The following is a 22,098-nucleotide window of genomic DNA, read 5'->3' on the forward strand; positions in this document are numbered from 1 at the left end:
AAAATAAGTCTTGATACATTTTAAAAGATTGGAACCATACAAAGTATCTTTCCCAGTTACAATAGAATGTAAACAGCAAAAGGAAAACTGGAAAATTCACAAATATGTAGAAATTAAAGAACATACTCTTAACAACCAGTGGGACAAAGATGAGGACACAAGGGAAATTAGAAGATATCTTGAGACAAGTGGAAAAGAAAACACAACGTACCAAAACTTATAGGATCCAGCAAAAGCAATGCTAAGAGGGAAATTTATAGTGTAAATGCTTACATTAAAGAAGAAAGATCCTAAGTCACCAATTTACCTTCATACCTTCAGGAACTAGAAAAAGAAGAACAAACTCAACCCAAAGCTGGCAGAAGGAGGGAAATAATAAAGATTAAGACAGCAATAAATACAGTAGAGATTAAAAATAATAGAGAAAATCAATAAAACCAAGAGTTGGTTCTTTTGAAAAGTGAACAAAATTGAAAAACCTTTAGCTAGGTTGACTAAGAGAAAAAGAGAGAAGACTCAAATTGCTAAAATTAGAAATGAAAGAGGGTGCATCGCCACCAATTTTACAGAAATAAAAAGGATTATGAGGGTACTATGAACAAGTGTACAACAACAAATTGGATAACTTTGAAATGGACAAATTCCTAAAAACACAAAATTTACCAAGGCTGAATCATAAAGAATAGATTTTCTGAATAGACTTATAGCTACTAAGGATAGTATCTTCCTTGGGTGGTAAAGGATACCATAGGGTCCATTATTTTATAAACTTAGTTCATATTATTTTTCTCTAAGTTCATCGCCTTTTCTCTAAGTTCATCACCTTACACATACTCATTGAATCCCATGTACCGTGTTTTGGCCTGCCCAGGCAGCTTTGAGCCTTTATTTATCAATTTGTCCCTGTTAGCTTAAAATTTCACTACCTGGGAGAGGAAAGTAGCATGCAAACTTGAAGATCTTATTTTATACTCCCTTTCCTATATCATTTAGTAAAATGTTAAATAAGAGTATCTCTGCATCCACTCTTTAAATCCCTATTGTTAATATTTCCTAACTAAAGAAGAACCTATATATGGCTTGGTTCATGGTGTCTTTAATATCCAAATATAAATTGAACTGTAAAAAAAATTAATAATTATGTGGGAACCACAACTTCCAACTGATTGGACTACTATTGCAATACTCTTCTTGCCATAAAACAGGGTATGGTTTTTACCCTCTCTCACCAAATATTTTCAACTCACTGTCCTGTTTTTTTTTTTCTACTGGCAGTGCTTCTTCAATTTTACAATGGAACACAACAACAGTGTTAGCTTTTTCACCAACTTTGATGTCTTCTATTCTGTATATTGAGGTCAGCCTGATATTTTATTCTGGGTCTTAGGTTATAGCATGGAATGGAAGCGAGATTCTGTTGTTAAGAGATAGTAGAGAATGACTATGATCCAAATACTCTTAGATAACCAATTTGGATTTTAACAGCAAAAAAGGTATCAACTTGACTCCTATTTCTACATGGAGTGCCTGTTATATACAACACAGTGACCTTGAAAGCAGTTCTAGTTTCAGGCTTGTTAAAAATCATTTTAGTCTTACAGTGTTACTCTATTTGTTAGGTAGTTTCACAATGCTAAATTTGACTCATTAGGGATGATATATTCCATTTTCAGTTATATCAAATCTCCCAAAAAATAAAAGTCTAGAACCAGACAGCTTCATTGGTGAGTTCTATCAAACATTTAAAGAAGAATTAATACCAATCCTTCTCAAATTCTTCCAAAAAAATAGAAGATAAAGGAACACTTCCAAATTCATTTTATGAGGTGAGCATTACCCTGATACCAAAACCAGACGAGGATACCACAAGAAGAGAAAATTACAGCCAATATCACTAATAAACACAGATGAAAAAATCCTCAATAAAGTATTAGCAAACCAAACTCCAATACATTAAAAGGATCATACACCATGATCAAGAGGAATTTTCCAGAGGTGCAAGGATGGCTTAACATCTGCAAATCAAACAATATGATACACCACATTAGCAAACTGAAGGGTAAAAATCACATGATCATCACAATAGATGCAGAAAGGCATTTGACAAAATTCAATACCCACATATGATAGAACTGTCAACAAAGTGGGCATAGAGGGAACATACCTCAACATAATAAAGGCGATACATGATAAGCCCACAGCTAGCATCATACTCAATGGTGCAAAGCTGAAAGCTTTTCTTCTAAGATTAAGAACAAGCAAGGATGCCCACCCTTGTCACTTTTGTTCAACATAGCATTAGAAGTCCTAGCCAAAGCAATTAGACAAGGAAAAGAAAGAAAAAACAATCAAATCGGAAGGGAAGAAGTAAAACTTATTTGCAAATGACATGATATTATATATTTAAAAAACCCTAAAGACCACACCAAAAAACTGTTAGGACTAATAAACAAATTCAGTCAATTTGCAGGATACCAAATCAATATTAAAAAATGTGTTGTGTTTCTATACACTAATAACGAACTAGCAGAAAGAAAAATTAAGAAAACCATTCCATTCACAATTGCATCAAAAAGAAGAAAATATCTAGGAATAAATTTAACCAAGGGAGTTGCACACTGAAAGCTGTAATACGTTGATGAAAGAAATTGTAGAAGACACAAATAAAAGGAAAGATATTCCATGCTCACGGATTGGAAGAATTAATATTGTTAAAATGTCCATTCTACCAAAGCAATCTGTAGATTCAGTGCAATCCCTATAAAATTCCAGTGTCATTTTTTCAGAAAATAGAACAAACAATCCTAAAATTTGTATGGAACCATAAAAGACCTCAAATAGCTGAAGCAATAGAAAAAAGGACAAAGCTGGAGGCATCACACTCCCTGATTTCAAACTATATTTCAAAGCTATAGTAATCAAAAAAGTATGAAGACGCTATTTTCAGGGATCATTTGTATAGTTTGTTACTAGAGAAGTTTTTCTGAACGTGTAGAGCACCCAAAACCACGAGAAGTAGGTGCAGCGTTCTCTCCTGAGTGTGAAGTCAGCTCTTGGTGTTACTTCTGCAACTGCCACTAGCCACTGATGATTGTTCTTCTCTTCCTTTGGGAGAGTAAGAGGGAGAGAACGCTGTCAGAGTTAAAAAAAAAAACAAAAACAAAAACCAAGATGGTATTCACACAAAAACAGACACATAGATCAATGGAGCAAAATAGAGATCCCAGAAATAAACCTAAGCATGTATGGTCAGTTAATTTATAACATAGAAGCCAAAACTATACAATGGGGAAGGGACAGTCTCTTCAATAAATGGTGTTGGGAAAATTGGACAGCCACATGCAAAAAAATTGAAACTGGACCACTGTCTTACACCATACACAAAAATCAACTCAAAGTGGATCAAAAATTTGAGCATAAGACCTGAGACCATAAAACTCCTAAAAGAAAACACAAGTGGTAAACTCCTTGACGTTGGTCTTGGCAATGAGTTTTTGAATTGGACACCAAAGCAAAGGCAACAAAAACAAAAAAATAAACTAGTGGGACTACATCAAACTAAAATACTTCTGCACAGGAAAGGAAACCAACAAAATGAAAAGGCAGCCTACTAAATGGGAGAAAATATTTGCAAATCATATATCTGATTAGGGGTTAATATCTAAAATATATAAAGAACTCATACAACTCAATAGCAACAAAATCAATCTGATTAAAAAATGAGCAGAGAATCTGAATAGACATTTTTCCAAAAAAGACATACCTATGGCCGATAGGTACATGAAAAGGTTCTCAATATCACTAATCATCAGGAAAATGCCAATCAAAATCATGAGATATCACCTCACACCTTTTTGAATGGCTATTATCAAAAAAACAAAAAATAACAAGTGTTGGCAAAGATGTGGACAAAAGGAACTCTTGCACACTGTTGCTGGGACTGTAAACAGTATCCAGGTTCCTCAAAAAATTAAAAATAGAACTACCATATGATCCAGCAGTTCCCCTTCTGGGTATTTATCCAAAGAAAATGAAAACACTAACTGGAAAAGATATATGCACCCCCATGTTTCTTGCAGCAGTATTTACAATGGCTAAGCAACCTAAATGTCCACTGATAGATGAATGGATAAAGAAGTGGTGTATAAAAAAGAATGAAACCTTGCCATTTGTGATAACATAGATGGACCTTGAGGGTATTATGCTAAGTGAAATAAGTCAGACAGAGAACAACAAATACCATGTGATGTAATTTATATGTGGAATCTAAAAACAAATAAAATCAAAACAATAAAACAAACAAAAACCAAGCTCATGGATACAGAGAATATACTGGTGGTTGCCAGAGGCAGGGGAGGGTGGGGGTGGGTGAAATAGGTGAAGGGGGTTAAAAAGTACAAACTTCTAGCAATAAATTAAGTAAGTCATGGGGATGTAATATACTGCATGGTGACTATAGTTAATAAATTGTATTATATATTGAAAATTGCTTAAAACTTTTCCTCACAAGAACAAAAATTTTATAACTATATGGTGATGCATACTAACTAGACTTACTATGGTGATCGTTTCACAATATATGCACATATTGAATCATGTTGTACACCTGAAGCTAATATAATATGTCAATTATATCTAAATTAAAAAAAGAACTATATCAAAGCTTGACATTAGAATAAATATAGATATTTTTGGTTTAAGTATATGGATAAGTGTGGTTTAAGTCATGCCTAGCTTTTGCTGAGTATTAATAGACTAGAATTTTCCCTTCTCAGTGTGATTTATAGGATTCTTGGCCAGGTTGTTGATTTTCTGAGTACTCGTTTTCATTATCTTCTTGCTTATCTTTTTAGAAGCTCATTATTTTTTCTGCAAGTGTATGAATAATAAAAGCTTAGGTGAAACTTAAACTAGCAAATTGTAGTACTTTTCAGAAGTCCTAGTGAAATATTTACTTTCTTTTTTACAGTTCACTTGGTTTGAAGGAATAGGGCCATACGGTGGTAAGAAGAACTGTATCAGGGAACAAGAACTGGTCAAAATTACAATTTGGGGTTATTTGTAGAATTTAACATAACTTCATTATAAATAATCAGAAGTTTATCTACTGCATTTCATGTTTACCATTAGCAGAATAATGGAATTTTCTTCTTGTTTTTTTTTAATTTTGATATATGTCATTGGTTCATGAATAACAAGAAGAATTATGATAGTTTATTCAAAGCTTTTCTGTGTAAGTACCTAAGCTGGAACCAGTTCAATCCAAAATTCAATTGTATACCTATTATGTGTGTAAAAATGTGCTAGATATTTGATTTATAATGGTTCAGACGGAAATACATATATTCCAAACCCAAGATTGTTAATTGTTTTTTAAGAAAGGGAAGTAAGGAGAAAAGTCATTAGTATAAAAAACTTTTACCGTAGTGCAGAAACACTTGAGTCACAAATACATGATCTTACTCACCTAGGCAAGCATAAACACTAAATGAAAAAGAAAGTATTCAGCAGGTGATGTTGAACACTTTGTTGGACAGGTCATGGTCCTCATGAGCAGAGCAGTGAACACTGTGGTAGATTTAGTGTTATGACATATATTCTCATTGTTGTTGGGAAAAACTTGTTTTAATTGTGAAAGTGGGTATGAATTCTTCTAAGCCTTTATTAGAAGAAAATAATGCAAATGTTCGTTGAGCAAAAGTGGTTATATATGAATTATCTCTGACCCCAAAGAAGTTTTCAGGGTAATTGAAGAGTCAAGACATGCATATGTGAAAGCATTATAAACATAGTGGAATAAGAACCTACCCTAAAGTTTTAGGGTAGGCTCTCTGTCCTGGAAGTCTTCATGGAGGAAATGGGATTTGAGATGTCCACTGAAGAACTGATAGACTTCTTCATGTTAAGATGAAATTTCCCTTTTACAATAGAACCTACTGTAATTATTGTTTGATATGCTTATTGTAAGCAATGAATTTCATTGTAGTATACTAGGGATGATGATCCCAGGTTCTGAAATCAAACTGCCTGGACCCAAACTCAGATTCCACCACTTATAAGCTGCATTACCATCAAATGGGGATAATAATAATATCTTTCTTATAGAGTTAGGATTAATGAGAATAATGCATCTACATATCATGGGAATAGCATGAGCTCTGGAGTCTGACAGATCTTGGTTCAAATCCCAGTTCTGCTACTTACCAGAGACCTTAGGCACTTGAGTTCTCCAAGATTCAGTTTTCTCATTTATAAGTGGAGATGATAAAGCCTAACCCAAAGGGCTGTTGTGATGATTAAATGAAGCAATTTATGTAAAGCACTTAGCAGAGTGCCTGACATACAGTAGAAGCTCTATGAATAATTTTATGTTGTTATAAAATCTAAGTCATGTAGAGACTTCAGTTTCATCTTTCTATTCATGTTTTTAGGGTGAACCTGGTCTGCCTGGATACCCAGGGAACCCTGGTATCAAAGGTGCTACGGGAGATACTGGTTTGCCTGGATTACCGGGGACCCCTGGAGCAAAAGGGCAACCAGGCCTTCCTGGATTCCCTGGTAATATTACTTTTCTTAAATGCTTCCTTCTCTCCTTTCTTATCTACTCTAACCCATGTCACAAAGCAACTTCTTATTTGACAGACTTCTGTTCTATTTCTCAATCAGCTACTGACCAGCAAAGCAATCTCGAACTAGCTCTTTAACATTTTTGCCCAAATTTCTTTCTGTATAAAATGAAAATGGGCATTACCAAGTCAGCAGGACAATATCCTGTGGGCAGAGAGCACTTTTGAGTCTTTGACTGCTAGCCACAAGTCAACTAAGAGGCCTTACTATTTTTCTAGGTGATAATGTACACTGCCAAGCCCTAGCCTGCTGCTGATTCCCTTAGAATATTGTACTCAGGCACACGGTGGGTAGCTGTCGGTAGAACAATCATACAGTTCATTCAAATGGTAAGGACTGAGTCATGCAAGGAAAGGGACTTAAGCACTGTAGTCAAGTAGGTGGTCTGAACTCAGTTGTTATAGTACCTGCTCTGTTTATGCTTGTATTTATTTTTTTGTTTGTTTGTTTTTTGGATTGCACAGTGGCATGGATGCAGTAGGCCTTTGGTTATCTTTTCCTTAACCTTTTTATTAAAGTATAGCATACAATAAAATGTACAAGACAATAAATGAGTTTTTACCCATATATATATCCATGTACCCACCACACATATCAAGATATAAAACAGTTCCCTTACCCCATGAAGTTTACCTATGCCCCTTCACAGTGACACCCCCCTTCCCCAGGTAACCACTACTATAACTTCTGTCACCACCAGTCAATTTTACCTGTTTTTGAAATTCACATAAATGGAATGTACAGTATATATCTTTGTGTCTAGCTTCTTTCACTCATCATTATGAATGTAAGATTCCTTTATCTTGTTGCCAGTCAGCAGTTTTTTGTTTTTTTTTTTTATCATTGCTCCATAATATTCCATTGAAGAAATAAACCATAATCAGTTACCCATTCTCTTCTTGATGGACTTTTGGGTTGTTTCCAGTTTGGGACTATTAAGAAAAAAGATGCTATTAACATTCTTTGAGACGTCTTTTGGGGGGCACGTGTACTCATTTCTCTCACACAAAAACTTAGTGGTAGAATTACTGAATCAGAGGGTAGGTGTACATTTAACTTTAGTAGATGGTGCCAGTTTTCCAAAGTGATTTTATACATTACAGTCCCACCTGCAATGTATGAATGTCCATGGGTGGCTCCAGGTGGCTTGCCATAATCATATAGTGGTTAGTACTTTGTGTTGTGAAATGTCCAGTTGCCTGTATCCTCACCTCACTTGATATTGTCAGTCTTTTTAATTTTAGCAATTCTTGTGGGTATATAGAGGTATCTCAATGAAGTTTTAATTTACATTTTCCTAATGAATGACAATGTTAAACACCTTTTCATATACTTATTGGCCATTTGGCATCTTTATGAAGTGCCTGCTCCAAGTTTTTTTGCTCTTATTTAATGAGTTGTTTGCCTTTTTTCTTATTGATTCAGAGCAGTTCTTTATATATTCTGGATATGTATTACAAATAGATTCTTTCTGTCTCAAATTTGCCTTTCACTCTCTTAATGCTGTCATGCGATGTTAATAAAGTCCTTTCTTACTCTTCTTTCATGGTTAGTGCTTTTTGTGTCCTATTCAAGAAATATTTGCCTACTCAGGTTTATGGAAATATTCTAATTTTTTCTGTAACTTTCAATGTTTAAGGTTTAAGGTTTTATATTTAGGTTTATGGTCTGTCTCGAAGAAGAATAGTTTTATGGTGTGATTAGGGGTCAAGGTTCATTTTTTTTTCATACAGGTGTCCGATTGCTCCACACTGTTTTTTTATTTTAAAGAAACTGAGTTCTTCTTTTCTTCTGCTCATCGAAAGACACCATTAAGAAAATGAATAGGGAAGCTACAGACTAGAAGATACTTGCAAAACATGTATCTCATAAATGACTGATATCTGGGATGTATAAAGAACTTCTACAACTCAATAATAACAAGACATGCAATCCATTTTTCTAAATGCCAAAGACTTGGAACGTACGTTTCACAAAAGAAGATTCACGGACGTTCAATAAACACGTGCAAAAGTGATCAATATCGTTAGCTATCAAAGAAATGCAAATTAAAACCACAATGAGGTAGCACTACATTTCTACTAGAATGGCTATTATTAAAACAATTGGTATCACCATATGTTGTACAAGGATCTGGAGCAACTGGAATTCCCAAATATTGTTGTTTGTTTATTTATAAATCACAGCATATACCTATTCTGTGACTCAGCAGTTTCACTCCTATCCAAGTATTTACCCAAGATAAATTAAGACTTATGTCTACAAAAATACCAGCACAGAGATATTCATAGCAGCATTACTCATAATAGCTAAGTAGACCAGGTTTCCATAAATAGAATAGATATTCATGAAAGCTAAAACCTGACAACCCAAATGTCCAAGAAGAAATGAATGGATTCTTAAAAATTTGGTATATCCATACAATGGAATCCTACCAATTAATTCTACCAGTATAATATGGTGATAATTGTTTTTATTATGAATATAAAATAATGTCAACCTCTGGATAAATCAATTTAAAACTTAAAATTATTCTTAAATCATCAAGCAAACACCAGCATCTTTTTGGGTTTTCTTTCTATTCTTCACTGTTTCTATGCTAACACTCTAAATTGTAAATTTGAATTGTAGCTCTCAAAGCAGTGCGGTTTTTCTTTTATCATTAAATTGAGCTCTTTACTCTAGGAACCCCAGGCCTTCCTGGACCAAAAGGTATTAATGGTCCTCCTGGGAACCCTGGCCTTCCAGGAGAACCTGGTCCTGTAGGTAAGAATGAAAAATAAGGGTTTGCTGTTCTGTTAAACTAAGGCTTTATTCATTTTTGGAAAGTCAAATCATTTCTGGGAGCTGTGAACATTTTCAAGACCAAGAAACATGGTGATCATTCACTTAATACTACCTGTTAGGTACGAAGTGAACAATTCTTAATAAAAGTTGCTTAAAATTATTATTATGGGGCCTTATTTTGGGGGCTCACTTTTTCCAAGGAGAGTTATTTCAAGTATCCTATAATAGTAGATAGACGCTCTGATTATTTTAGAATGGCAAGGTGTAGTTTTCTTTGTTTACTGAATTCTAAAGCAAATCACTTCCTTTGGCCCCATATGAGGCCTATAATACACCCCACTTCCATCCCCCCACACACGCACATCTTGCTTTCTTATATATTCTAAAGGTAGATTAAAATGAGAAAGTGAAATGTTTTGAATACTGAATGAATGATAAAGCAGTTCCTTATTCTCAAATTATCCTGTATTTCTTTTCCACAAGATTTCATGATTTAAAGGAGTGTCCCAGAGACACTTTGTGTCTTTTGGGTAGAACTCTTTGAAGCCAAAATGGAAAGAATTGGGGATATGGAAGGAAAAGGGAATTGGGAAGATAGGTGTAACCTGCTGTACTCTGATCTTCAGGTGGTGGAGGTCGTCCTGGGCCACCAGGGCCTCCAGGTGAAAAAGGCAAACCAGGTCAAGATGGTATTCCTGGACCAGCTGGACAGAAGGGTGAACCAGGTGCTATATTTTTTTATTGTCCTTAATTTTCTAATTTCTTCCTTGTCTACTTTAACTTTTGCCCTTTTTTACCCATAGTGAAATTGTATCTTCTTTCTTACCCTCTAAGCTACCACACACTTTTCCCTTCCTAATTACCTTCTTCCACTCCATCCTGAGAATATTGCCTCACATTTATCGATAAAGTTGCCTCCCTCTTATGAAAAACTCCATATCCTTTCTTGTTCAATTTTTCATGTCAAGAAGCTACCTGGACAACTTCTTGTCATCAAGAAGTCAGCTACTCTGGATGACCTCCTTTCACTATGCAATCTCTATTCCATTTATATATACACACATATATTCATATGACATGAGTTTTTAAAGATAACACTCATCACAAATAGACTATAAGTTTATATGGTTTTCTCATGTTAGAATTGTAGTTCCATGTTGGAAATGTCTTCATGTTTCATATAATATACATTGCAGCACTTACGAAAAACCTAAATGATCCAAAAATAATTTGTCCTTGTTTCAGTTATTATTATCTATTTGAGAATTTTTGGTTTATTCTCTAACAGGTCAACCAGGCTTTGGAATCCCAGGACCCCCTGGACTTCCAGGACTTTCTGGTAAACTTTAATGAAGCATGCTAAATCAGTCCATAAAATATAATATTCTCCAGTACACTTAGTTATTCATCTCCACATACAACCCCAGACAACTCAAAGCTAGAGTTACATCTTAAAGCATTTCTTAATTAGCAACTTAGTATAAAGAGTTGTACTATAAAAAATGCACCATTAAGAACATTTACATATAAATATCTCTTCATTAACCTCATAAATAAATGTTAGGGGTGGGATAGGGAGGGTGGGAGGGAGACGCAAGAGGGAGAGGATATGGGGATATATGTATACATATAGCTGATTCACTTTGTTATACAGCAGAAACTAACACAACCTTATAAAGCAATTATACTCCAATAAAGATGTTAAAATAAAAAAAAATTTAAAAAAGAAAGCAAAATTGTATGAAGAGGTAGATTTCACTAAGTTTTTAGAAACCCTTTTAGCCAGAAGAAAAACACTTTTTTCTCCCCATGGAAACCAAAACCAAGGTAATATAAGAAAACTGTAGAAATATGTACCATAATAAAAATGTCTATTGAAAACTCCATCTTAATTTACATCTTGCATTTTGGATGGGTAGGTGTGCACACACATCTACCTTCCCTCATTTGTTCTTACTATTATTGTAAGCACCAAGTAGTCAATTAAATGACTGAATGTGTGTACAGATATGTATGTTTATGTTCTGAAATGACCATTGGCTATTCTATGGAGACTTTTTTCAAACCACACATAGATCTCTTAGAAATTCCTGTATTTTTTTCATGAATCCAACATAAAAATTATTACTCTAATGTGCGACTGTTTTATTGCTCTCAGGCATGTCGGTGGTGTAGAAAAGGTGTTGAAAAGAGTTTATCTAGATTGTGTTTCTAAATCTTGGATAGAATGGTCTTCACGGACACACAGCAACCGTTGAAGATCCATATCTTCCAATGGTCTCAAGAATTAGTCTCAGAACATTTGTGTTAGGAATTTCCTCCAGCTATCTCTAACCTGTTGTTGCAGATATTTTATACTTTTCTATTTTTTTCTCCTTTTTTCTCCTAACTACTGGTCATGTGATCATTGCTCTATGTCCTAATACAAAGGATATCTTTTAGGATGCAAGTTATTATTGTTTCTATATTTCTATACATAGAAGTAACAGTATGGGTTTTCTGGATGGGCTGGGGATTTGGTAGGAGGTAGAAATGACCTCAGTAAATTCCATTACTTGTTCTAGTAAGTGAGAGCAGCTTTAGTCTTACAGGCAAGCCTGATATTCAGTATCATTTAATGTGTTCTCTAACATGACTTCACTTTCATAGGTCAAAAGGGTGATGGAGGATTACCTGGCATTCCAGGAAACCCTGGCCTTCCAGGTCCAAAGGGTGAACCAGGCTTTCATGGTTTCCCTGGTCTGCAGGGTCCCCCAGGCCCTCCTGGTTCTCCAGGTCCAGCTCTGGAAGGCCCTAAAGGCAACCCTGGGCCCCAAGGTCCTCCTGGGAGACCAGGTATGTACATGAGTGGTAGGGGAATGGTCTATTTATTAGTCCATTTATTTCATTTTGCTGGTAGGTTATTCAGTCTTTAGGACTTTAGAATCTATAATCCAAAGAACTTCTTAAAAAGAAATAGCTTGTTTTATTCATAGCTCAATCCATTTCCATGGCATCTAATAATTCTTTTCAGTAATGCGTTTCATCATTTAAAGTTGAACTAAAACATGCCAACTTGGAGGAAAAAAGGAAATAGTGGATTTATTAGTCTTTTTATTAAACATAAAGCTATACTGATAACCTGGCAGCAAAATGTCATCTGCATTTTTAATGTGAGCTTCTCAGCATGTCATCACAGAAATCATTTTAGTGATCACCCAATAGATGCTTGTGGTCCATACCAAAAGTGTTGCTATGGTTCTGTCACATGATCAGCAAATGTCACCAAGCACAATAAAGAAATTTTATCTTCTCTAGGAGCTAGGCAATCAAATTTATCTTCAACATCACAGCATGATTAAATTGAATAGTGATCTCTTCATACCAGCTTCATGTCTATACCTCATTTGTCTTGTGTTAACTGCTCTAGTAGTCTCAGTTTTGCATCCAATGTTCACTTTTCACTTTGTGTTTGTGCTGTGTCATTTCATTTTAGTAAGTTTGGAACCGCTCATTTTCATCCTGAATTAATGTCGCTGAGCTCAATCACTGGAGATAGATTATTAATACATTCTTGAGACTTGATATTCAATTTTTATATTTCTAATTATTGAAAACTTGGCCCTCATTGATTTTTTAAAAATAAGAGAAATGTAAGATTAAAAAAAAAAGCAATTACCTTTTTATCCTTTGAAGGTCTCTGACCCATTTTTAAAATGTATTTAGAAGTGAAAATTTCCATAAACTCTGAAGTGATTGCAGTCAGTTTTAATACGATGTGCTCCTAAAACATGAATTAAATGGATTACATACTTTGTTCAGAAGATCATTTTCAAAACTAGATTTTATCTGATCTGATTTGACTGTTTATAGAGAGTGTTATTTAAAGTTTTACTTTGGTTTACTACTGAAGAAAAGCAGTGAAAATCTCCTCAGCCATGTTAATTCTCTTGCATGTAATGTAAAGAATTGACACAAATATCTTGCTTGGTTATGCATGCAATAATTCAAATAAACCAAACTATTATCCTTTTTTGTATTTTAATCAGCACTGTGGCTGTTTATTCTTACCAGTAATAGAGCTCAATGCTGAACATTACTCTGAAGTATGTCAACATAAAGACATCAGTCAAAAAGGTTCTTTAAAAATTACTGTTTCTAAAAGAAATAATAACAAAAGTAGTCAGAAGAAGAACACACATCTGATGAGTATTTGTGACTTCTCGATTTGTTCATAAACTACAAATTAAAGTGGAATTTTAAACCCAATTGCTTTTAGAATTGATTGTTGTTGTCTGCACTCATAGTAATAATTATTATAAAAATGATTTTTGGTCTTTCATAATATGTCACATGTGCTGTTTTTATTTTAGTGTTGATGTGAAGTGGTGATAATTTGGTTTATATACAGATGCATGAATATGAGCTTGCAGAGTATTCTTTTATTGAATTAAAGTTTAACTTGAAAGAAGTTAGTGTAATGCTTTAGTTTCTTGATATTTCTAACAATTTTGATATTTTTCCTTTTTGTTAATGATGACATTGGGCCTTGGTGAACTTTGATCCCTATCCAGGTCCTACAGGTTAGCTCCTTAACTCCAAAGTAGTATCTGCATGAAGTATGAAACTTTTCTTAGATTTATATATATATATGTATGTGTATATTATTTATATACACATATATAGTGTATGTATATGTGTGTATATAGGTGTATATACACCTGTACCTAATATTTTCAAGTGTTTGAATATATTTTAAGAGCATATATGCCAATTCAATTCTTACGTGTTGATCTATCTCTGAAAGTTGTCAGGAACTTGCAGAGTCCAGTTTTTCTGTCTACTGGAATAACTAAAAATTACCTAATTAGGAAAACTGATTTATCATTTTAAAATTCATATATTTGTGTCATTTTTAGTTGAAAAATTTTAGTACTCAAAAGTATATTGTATACTATTTTACGTTTACCTTTAGAGTATATTTCCTATTTTTGCCTCGTATCTGTTAATGTAAATGAAATTGAACTATTCTTCAAAAAGACATTCTTTTTAAACAATACTATGTATTATCAGATCCTGCAAATATGCAATTCTTGATGAGCCATACCTCTTGTAATTTTTCAAACCACCCCATCTCCACATTTTGGTTTGTCACAAAGTTCTAAATTCTACTGCTATGTAAATGGACTAATAGGCACAGAGTAAAAAAAAAGTCAGTGCAACCAGCACAGATTAGAAACCTCTTAATCTTATTTTCATCCTATACATATAAAAAGTACACACCCAAGAACAGTTACCAAGAGCTGCCCATTAGAAAACTGCTGATTCATATTAAAAGATGTTCACCTAATCAGGAGTAAAAAGAACCACAAATATCTGAGTGTGTTTATTATTTTTCAAGATAAATAGCCCTTTTCAAATTTCTAAGGAGGAACTAAAATGGGAAGAAGTATAATCCTGAGTTCTGGCTATTGGAAATGGCAGGAAATTTTCTCTTCTTATGATTTTAAAGTTCATAATTTTTCAAGATTCTTTTTAGGAAGCCATCTATCTCTGTGTGAATCGATTCCCTGGTTTATTACTCCCCCACAAACCCATTATTTCATATAACCATAGATTATCGATCTAGAAGGACCTAATTTTTACATTTGTCAAAGAGGTATTCATGAGACACTTGATGATAGCAAGACAGATTTTATTCAAGACTATTGCATTAGGGGAGAGACTATTGCAATAGGAGAGAGAGACTGAGCTCAGCTCTGAGTACAACAAAGTCAAATGGAGATTTATAGTCCACTAGCAGAGTGAAGGAGTCAGTGGATGAAAAATTACTAAAAGGAGACATCAAGGGTAAGCAGATTCTTGCTAAACTGGCTTTTTAGAGTTCTCGCTAAAGGCAGTCCAAGGACTTAGACATCAGGATAAGGAATGAGGAACTTGATCAGATATCAAGGGTGGGGAGGCTCTCCCTAAACTGACTTAGCAGGATTCTTGCTAAAACTGGACTCAACAGACCAAGGCCAGGGCCCAAGGGGTGAGGCCTAGTTGAGAAGAGGGCTCAGAGGAACCTGTCTAAAGTTTAGTCACAGATGAGAAAACTAAGGCCCAAAGAGGTTAATAAGCTTGCTCAAGGTCATATTATTAGTTACTGGCATAGCTGGGAGTCTGACTTGGGGCTCTCCAGTACTCCGTTAAGTGTCTGTTCTACTAGTAACACGTATCATCTTTCCACAAAGGTAGTTATATAGCTTGATGCTTATGATCTGGCCTCTTATTCTAGTTATAAATATGATAAGTGTTGGAGCAAAGCTGCTTCTGCCATTTTAGGAGACTCTTATAGATAGCAGACTGGGCCTTGCCTTCACTTTCTTGTTTTCTGTTAACTTAAAAGCTCCATCAACCCCTACTAACTGCTTCTTGTGCTTTTCCTAAATGGATGTCATCAAAAAGATTAAGACAAACACATGCTATTTAACTATTGCCAAGATAAAGAGAAGACTAGGGTATTCCTTGAAGTAATTTTGAGTCCTGCCCTATCTGACTTACATAGAAGTCTGCTGCCTTGATCACTTCCAGACTTTACTGTCAGCTAGATTATTGTTTTCTTCTGAGACACTAGAATATATTCAAAGAAGAAAAAGGAAAGTAGCCACATTACTTTAAAACCGATTTGACAACTTATTTACCAGATGTACTCTAAATTACATAGTTATTGGAACCTGGTATCTGCAGTGTTCTCTTCTTTGCAACAGTTGAAGACTACAACCTTAAGTGGAAACTGGATTTAAAATTTACCAATCAATTCATCAGCTTATCTTTAGTTATTACCACGTATATACAAGACTTGAGATTTTTGTTTTATTTTGTTTTTCAGTTAAACTTTGTTAGATCATTTGAGAAATAATGGATTGAGAGCCTCATGTACAAAACTGACTTGGCATATAACTCATTAAAATGTTACCTTTTAGAAATTAAAGTCTTAGAAGTTTTGCTATGATATGATCTGATGTTTTCCTTGTTACTTACTCAAACTGAAATATCATATAGTTCAATGACACATTTTTCTAAGAGCTCTTGTTTTGTTCCTTCTATATCAAACACATATATAAAATGTCTTTACTCAAACTCTGAATTATCTTTGGTAGGAATTCTAATTTATCTAGCTAATTGTGTTGCCAGACTCTGCTCAAAGGGTTGTCTTGAGTCAGTTTGCTGTATGTGATTTAGAAACCATTTAAACAAACAGAAGCTGACTTTTGGCCTCCTGAATTTCAAATTGTCAAATGCTTTAAAAGTTTTATTACTAGGTAGTAATAGCAATGTTTTATACTTATATGACATGCTACCATTTATATCATGTAACATACTTTCATTATAAGCTCCTTGAAGGCAGAGTTTGGGTCTAGCTAATCTTTGCGTTCCCTGTAGCATCTTGCACATGGCAGATACCAGGTCAACGTTTTTAAAAATGAATTTGATCTTTAAAACAACTCTGAAGGAGGTTAGGGCAGACAACACTATTCCCATTATGTGGGTGAGAAAACAAGCTCAGAGAGATTGAATTACCCAGAATCCCATAGATATAAGTAGTAGAGCCAAGAATAGATCCTAGGTCTTCTGATTCCTAGGATTCAGTGCTCTAGCACAATTTATTCTCTCTGCTAACCTCAGTGCTTATAAATCATAGCAGGACTTGTAAGAAAAGGAAATTGTGTTTATAGTCAATTAACATTAACCAAGGGTTGTCCTGTTTGTAGGCTTTTTATCTTTTTGTTTAATGATCCTTCTTTTAATAGTTAATAGCCTATTTTAATATGTGCATTGAATAATATAAAGTAAATGTGATATTTTCTGTGGTTTGGGGTGGGATATTGCATGCCAAAATATTTTGAAGTGCCCCTTCACTGATGGTCTTCATATCTTTGGAAAATCCGAGTTCAATAGTGAGCAAACATATATTGGCTTCTTGTCTTTGAGTAACTTATTACAAGTAATAATGCACAGAAGAACGCCTCTTGATGGATTATTTTAAAAAATCACAATCTGGCTTCATGGAATGATTTTCAAAGAAGACAAACAGAAGTACAGTTGGTAATGGCCATTGTGTACTCGTGTTTTAATTTCTCTATTTGGTCACCTATGATCTTTGTATATTTGCCTAATACGGCCTTTAAATTTAACTGTAGCTCCTTGGAGCAGCCTGCACACACCAATAAATTTGCACCTCATGTTTTTACTAAAGAATGGCAGAGGCCAAGATAAACTTTTACCCAAAAGTTTTACCCAGAGGAATAGAAGGCTATCAGTGAAGTGGTACTACCTTTCCAACTTTAATGTTTTGAAGGTGCTAACTTTTGGAAAGCCACTGTAGCAGTGTTAACATGTCTTCAGTAGAGTTTTGCATTTTTTGCATTAATGAAAATTGGCAGCTTATTTTCTAGAATAAGCTCTGTTTTAAAATATTTGGCTCTCTATACTCCTGTAGGGTTCTGTTTGCATACTGATTACACTGTAGGTATAAGAAATGCTGGCAAAGAGGATTATTGTTTAACTTGTGCTATAATGTGAACCACTTCTAACTCATAATCTTATTTTGTACTGTGTGATGTCTGATACTGCTAACATCGATCTTTGGGCTTTGGTGAACTCTGATCTTCCCAGGTTTTCAAGGTTAGACTCTTCACTGGTCAATTCTTTTTTTTTTTTTTTTTTTAAATGCTTTGTATGTGTGACAAGAGAAATGCACTTTTTTTGCTATAATTCAGAAGTCATTGAAGAGTGCTGTTATCCTCAAATACTACCTGCTCTGGTATTTAACATTTTGGTGAAGGTAATGTGACTTGTTTATAATCAAGTTTGAAATGACATTAGGTCTTTGTGGTTTCAATTATTTATAATAGGTAATTCATACATAGAAACATGTTGAATTTTAAGTGGAAATACACTTATTTTTATCTTTAAGACTGAATTAAGATATTTAGGCAGGCATCTGGCCCATTTGTAACCTCTGTATATTGATTTTATTTTCTTGAATTTTTGTTGCTTGAGATTGATCAGATCTGTGTTTTCATGGCTACTTTCAGTAATGGAAGAGGCTAACTCTTGAGTATTGTTAAACATAAATCTTGTATCATTAGCAAATCAGTAATTTAACTTTGAGAGACTCTAGAACAAGAGGTCTGAGTTAATAACATGTAAATTTCCCCAAATCTCCTTTTATTTGCAAACAGAGCAATGCCCAAAATATGCCTACTTTGTTTCCAAATGATAACAATGTTCTGTTTACTTTTCAAACTGGGGAAGCCGGGGTGTAAAATGTTTCTTTTTTTCTTCCTCTTAATCTTACCCTAGTTATTGTTAGGCTGATTCACAGATAGTTTACTTTTCTCTTAATAACCTGATTTGCTACCTGATTTCCTGTCCAAATTACACATATGGATGAGACTAACAATTTTTCTTAGAAAACCCTATCAAGGGGTTTGAACTCAGAAGTTGTTTTTAATTTGTTTAAGTTCAAAGTACCCCAACCCTTTCTTTATGATTGGGAAGGGAATTTCTGAGTGTGTCTATCTGATTGCTGGGCTAGGGTGACTATATGATTAAAACTGTTTAAAGATAAAATGATTGTTGTACTGTTGTGAACCTGCTTCCTCTTTCTCATGTGACAGATAGAACACTGTTATATTATGAAATCACATAGATATAGCCGAAAGATTAAAAACAGGTTTATATTTTAAAGATATGTTCTTACCTTCAGTTTTACTAACAATGAAGATAATACTAGTAATAATAATAATTGTTTAAAACTTCTTATATAATTCTTACTATGTGCCAGGCACTGTGTTTACATATATTATCTTATTTATTTCTTGGAACAACCTGATAAGGTAGGTACTATTCTTATTTCCATTTTAAAGAAGAGGAAATTGAGGCTAAGATGGTTAATAAACTTACTGAGGTCAAACAGCTAATGATTAATGGAGCTGGGATTCCAACCCAGCATTCTAGCTCCAGAGTCCGGCATTCGTAATCCCTATACCATGCTGCCTTGTTAGCCTGTAGCCATGGATTCTGGGTCATAAGAGTATTGGAAAGGATAGGATCAAAAATGTGACCTTTTGTGCATATTGTAAGCATGAACTCAGTATTCTAAATTCATATGCCTATGTTATTTCCTTCAAAAATAATCCCTACATATTTTCCTTTTTTGTTGAAACCAATGAAAAACTAAGATTACTGGAGGAGAGAAGGTATAAGTGCTCACTAGTTGCTGTTCATTATTTGGGGCTTCGTAATTATTTTCTTAAGGCTTAGCGCTCTGCAGGCAAGTAACAGCTATTTCCCACCTAGTGAGAAAAAATGTGGCCATTTATAAGATCTTCTTGGTTGCTTAATGGACCTAGTATCTTTATTTAGAAAGAAAAGTTTAAAACACAGTATAAGGGAAGTGCTTACCAAATCCCCTTTTAAATTACTTTATTTATTCAGAAGTTATATGCCAAATCCTTTATTTTTCTTCAGAAATATTTAAAATGTAAATAATGCAAAAACATTTTTAAAATAAATTCAAAAGTACTATATTGAATCAATAACTTTCTGACACTAAAATATTCCCATGTATTAAGCATATCACTAAAATGAAATTAAACAATTAGCTTGCTTAAATAACTATCTTAATTACATAGTAATACAAGCTGAATAAAAGTAACTACTTCCAGGTAAAGCAATTTTATTTTAATCACAATAAGACAAATGGTTTGAATCCCTGATTGCGCTACAAAGTGTGGTCATGAACCAGCAACTTTAGCTACAGGACACTAGTTTATCTGCAGGGCATTTGTTAGAATGCAAATTCTTGGGCCCCTCTCCAGCCTAACAAAATTCAGAACTCTGGGGTTAGACCCAGGAATCTATTTTAACAAGCCCTCCTGGGTATTCTGATGCATTTCCAATTTGAGAAGAGTGCCCTATGGTGTCTCTTTTGGTTCACTTAAACACTTAGTTAGGGGTTACAGAAGCAATCTTTATTATAATGTCCAAAGTCCTTCCTTTAGATATGAGCTTATTGGATTAAAAATATAATAAAATACAAAGTAAAAGAGTCTGCAAACCAGTGTTAATAACAAAAAGAACCCAGCCCAGTTTACATTAGAGAGTCAGCGTGGATCTATATATTTAATGTAGTCTGGATTTTATTCTGCAAACTAATAGTATTTAGATGACTAATAGTATTTGGATAATTTAAAAGCCTGACTTTTATGCTATTCTTATGTTATACTGAAATGTGATTATTTGTTGTGCATTATCAAGGTCTACCAGGTCCAGAAGGTCCCCGGGGTCTCCCTGGAATTGGGGGCATTAAAGGAGAGAGAGGAAACCCAGGCCAACCTGGGCAACCTGGTTTGTCTGGTTTGAAAGGAGATCAAGGACCACCAGGACTCCAGGTAGGAAATGGGAGTATTTGATGAGAAAGGGGTGTGGGTGCTTGCATTCCAAATGAGAATTCCAAATTGCATTATTTTAATTAGCATTTACTGGTCAAAGCTCTTGACTAAGCTATATATATATGAGAGCATTGCATGTGGAGGAGTAGTCCTTCCATAGAGAAGTAATCATGGTGAGTGTGGGGATATTTTAGACTTTGAAATTAGGTGGAGTTAGGGTCAGATTTCAGCTCCTCTGTACACTTCTACTTTGTGTCTATGAGGAAGGCAGACAGACACTTTGCGTTTCTGTCTTTACCTGTAAAAAGAGAATAATAGCATATCCCCACGTCTGTGTTCATGTGTTTTCCACCTTGGTTTGAGCGACCCAGAAAGTCACATACTTCTTTATGGATCCTCAAAGCTTCCTTCCTTCATTCAGGAGGATTGTTGTTAGATTTTGCAGCCAACAGAGTCTGGGCTCAGTCTTTTAACTCTGATGGCTGCTTTATTGCAGAAAAAAAATATCTAAAGAAATTGTCCTTAAAGCTTTCCAACAACTAACCATTTTTTCCTGTTATCACTATTCTTCTAGACATCTAGACTTAAAATTTTAATCTGCTCTTTATTCATTCTCTACTCACTTCCTACCTCATTCATTTCCCATGTCCTTCCAGTTCACATGTCACTATGCCTGATTCAAGACTACTGTCTGATACCAACATTTTATAAATCTGGTATTGTCGAGTTCTATTCATTTTCTTTCATGCAAGTTCTTACATTTGCACCTTTCTAATTTTTGTTTGGAAATAATGTTAAACTTACAGGAAAATTGCAAGAATGGTGAAAACCCGCATTTACCCAGATGAACCAATTGTTAATGTCTTACCCCATTTGCTCTCTGTATGTATGTTGTGTGTGTATGCGTGTGTGTGTATAATTATGTATTTTTTTCTGAAATATTTGAGAATAAGTTGTATCTATCATGTCCCTTTATCACTAAGTACTTCAGTGTGTAATATTTCCTAAAATTAAATATATTCTTTTATATCACCATAGTACAGTTCTCAACTTCAGGAAATTGAGCATCGATGTAACATTTTTATTTCTGCCCACATGTTCTAATTGTATCAATTGACTTAGTAATAGCCTTTATAGCATTTTTCCTCCTCCAAAATAGGATCCAGACCAAACCATGCATTGCATTTAACTGTTATATCTCTTTATTCTCCCTCAATCTGAAACAGTTTCTAAACCTATTTCTTTCTTTCATAACCTTGAC

At 34.3% G+C, this 22,098-nt stretch overlaps 1 protein-coding gene across 3 annotated transcripts in view; it reads left to right on the forward strand.

Moving 5' to 3' along the window:
• The window catches only part of COL4A5 (collagen type IV alpha 5 chain), a 236,266-nt gene that overhangs the window by 200,353 nt on the left and 13,815 nt on the right, over positions 1 to 22,098 (forward strand). For all 3 annotated transcript variants that reach the window (XM_082376980.1, XM_082376978.1, XM_082376979.1), the window contains 6 exons: positions 6,432 to 6,558; positions 9,313 to 9,393; positions 10,041 to 10,139; positions 10,703 to 10,753; positions 12,064 to 12,249; positions 20,704 to 20,837. In XM_082376980.1, the coding sequence (XP_082233106.1) occupies positions 6,432 to 6,558; positions 9,313 to 9,393; positions 10,041 to 10,139; positions 10,703 to 10,753; positions 12,064 to 12,249; positions 20,704 to 20,837 (678 nt within the window). The remainder of the gene's footprint in view (positions 1 to 6,431; positions 6,559 to 9,312; positions 9,394 to 10,040; positions 10,140 to 10,702; positions 10,754 to 12,063; positions 12,250 to 20,703; positions 20,838 to 22,098) is intronic.

The sequence above is a fragment of the Balaenoptera borealis genome, assembly GCF_965194805.1.
Source record: "Balaenoptera borealis genome assembly, chromosome: X".
NCBI classification, from domain to species: Eukaryota; Metazoa; Chordata; class Mammalia; order Artiodactyla; family Balaenopteridae; genus Balaenoptera; species Balaenoptera borealis.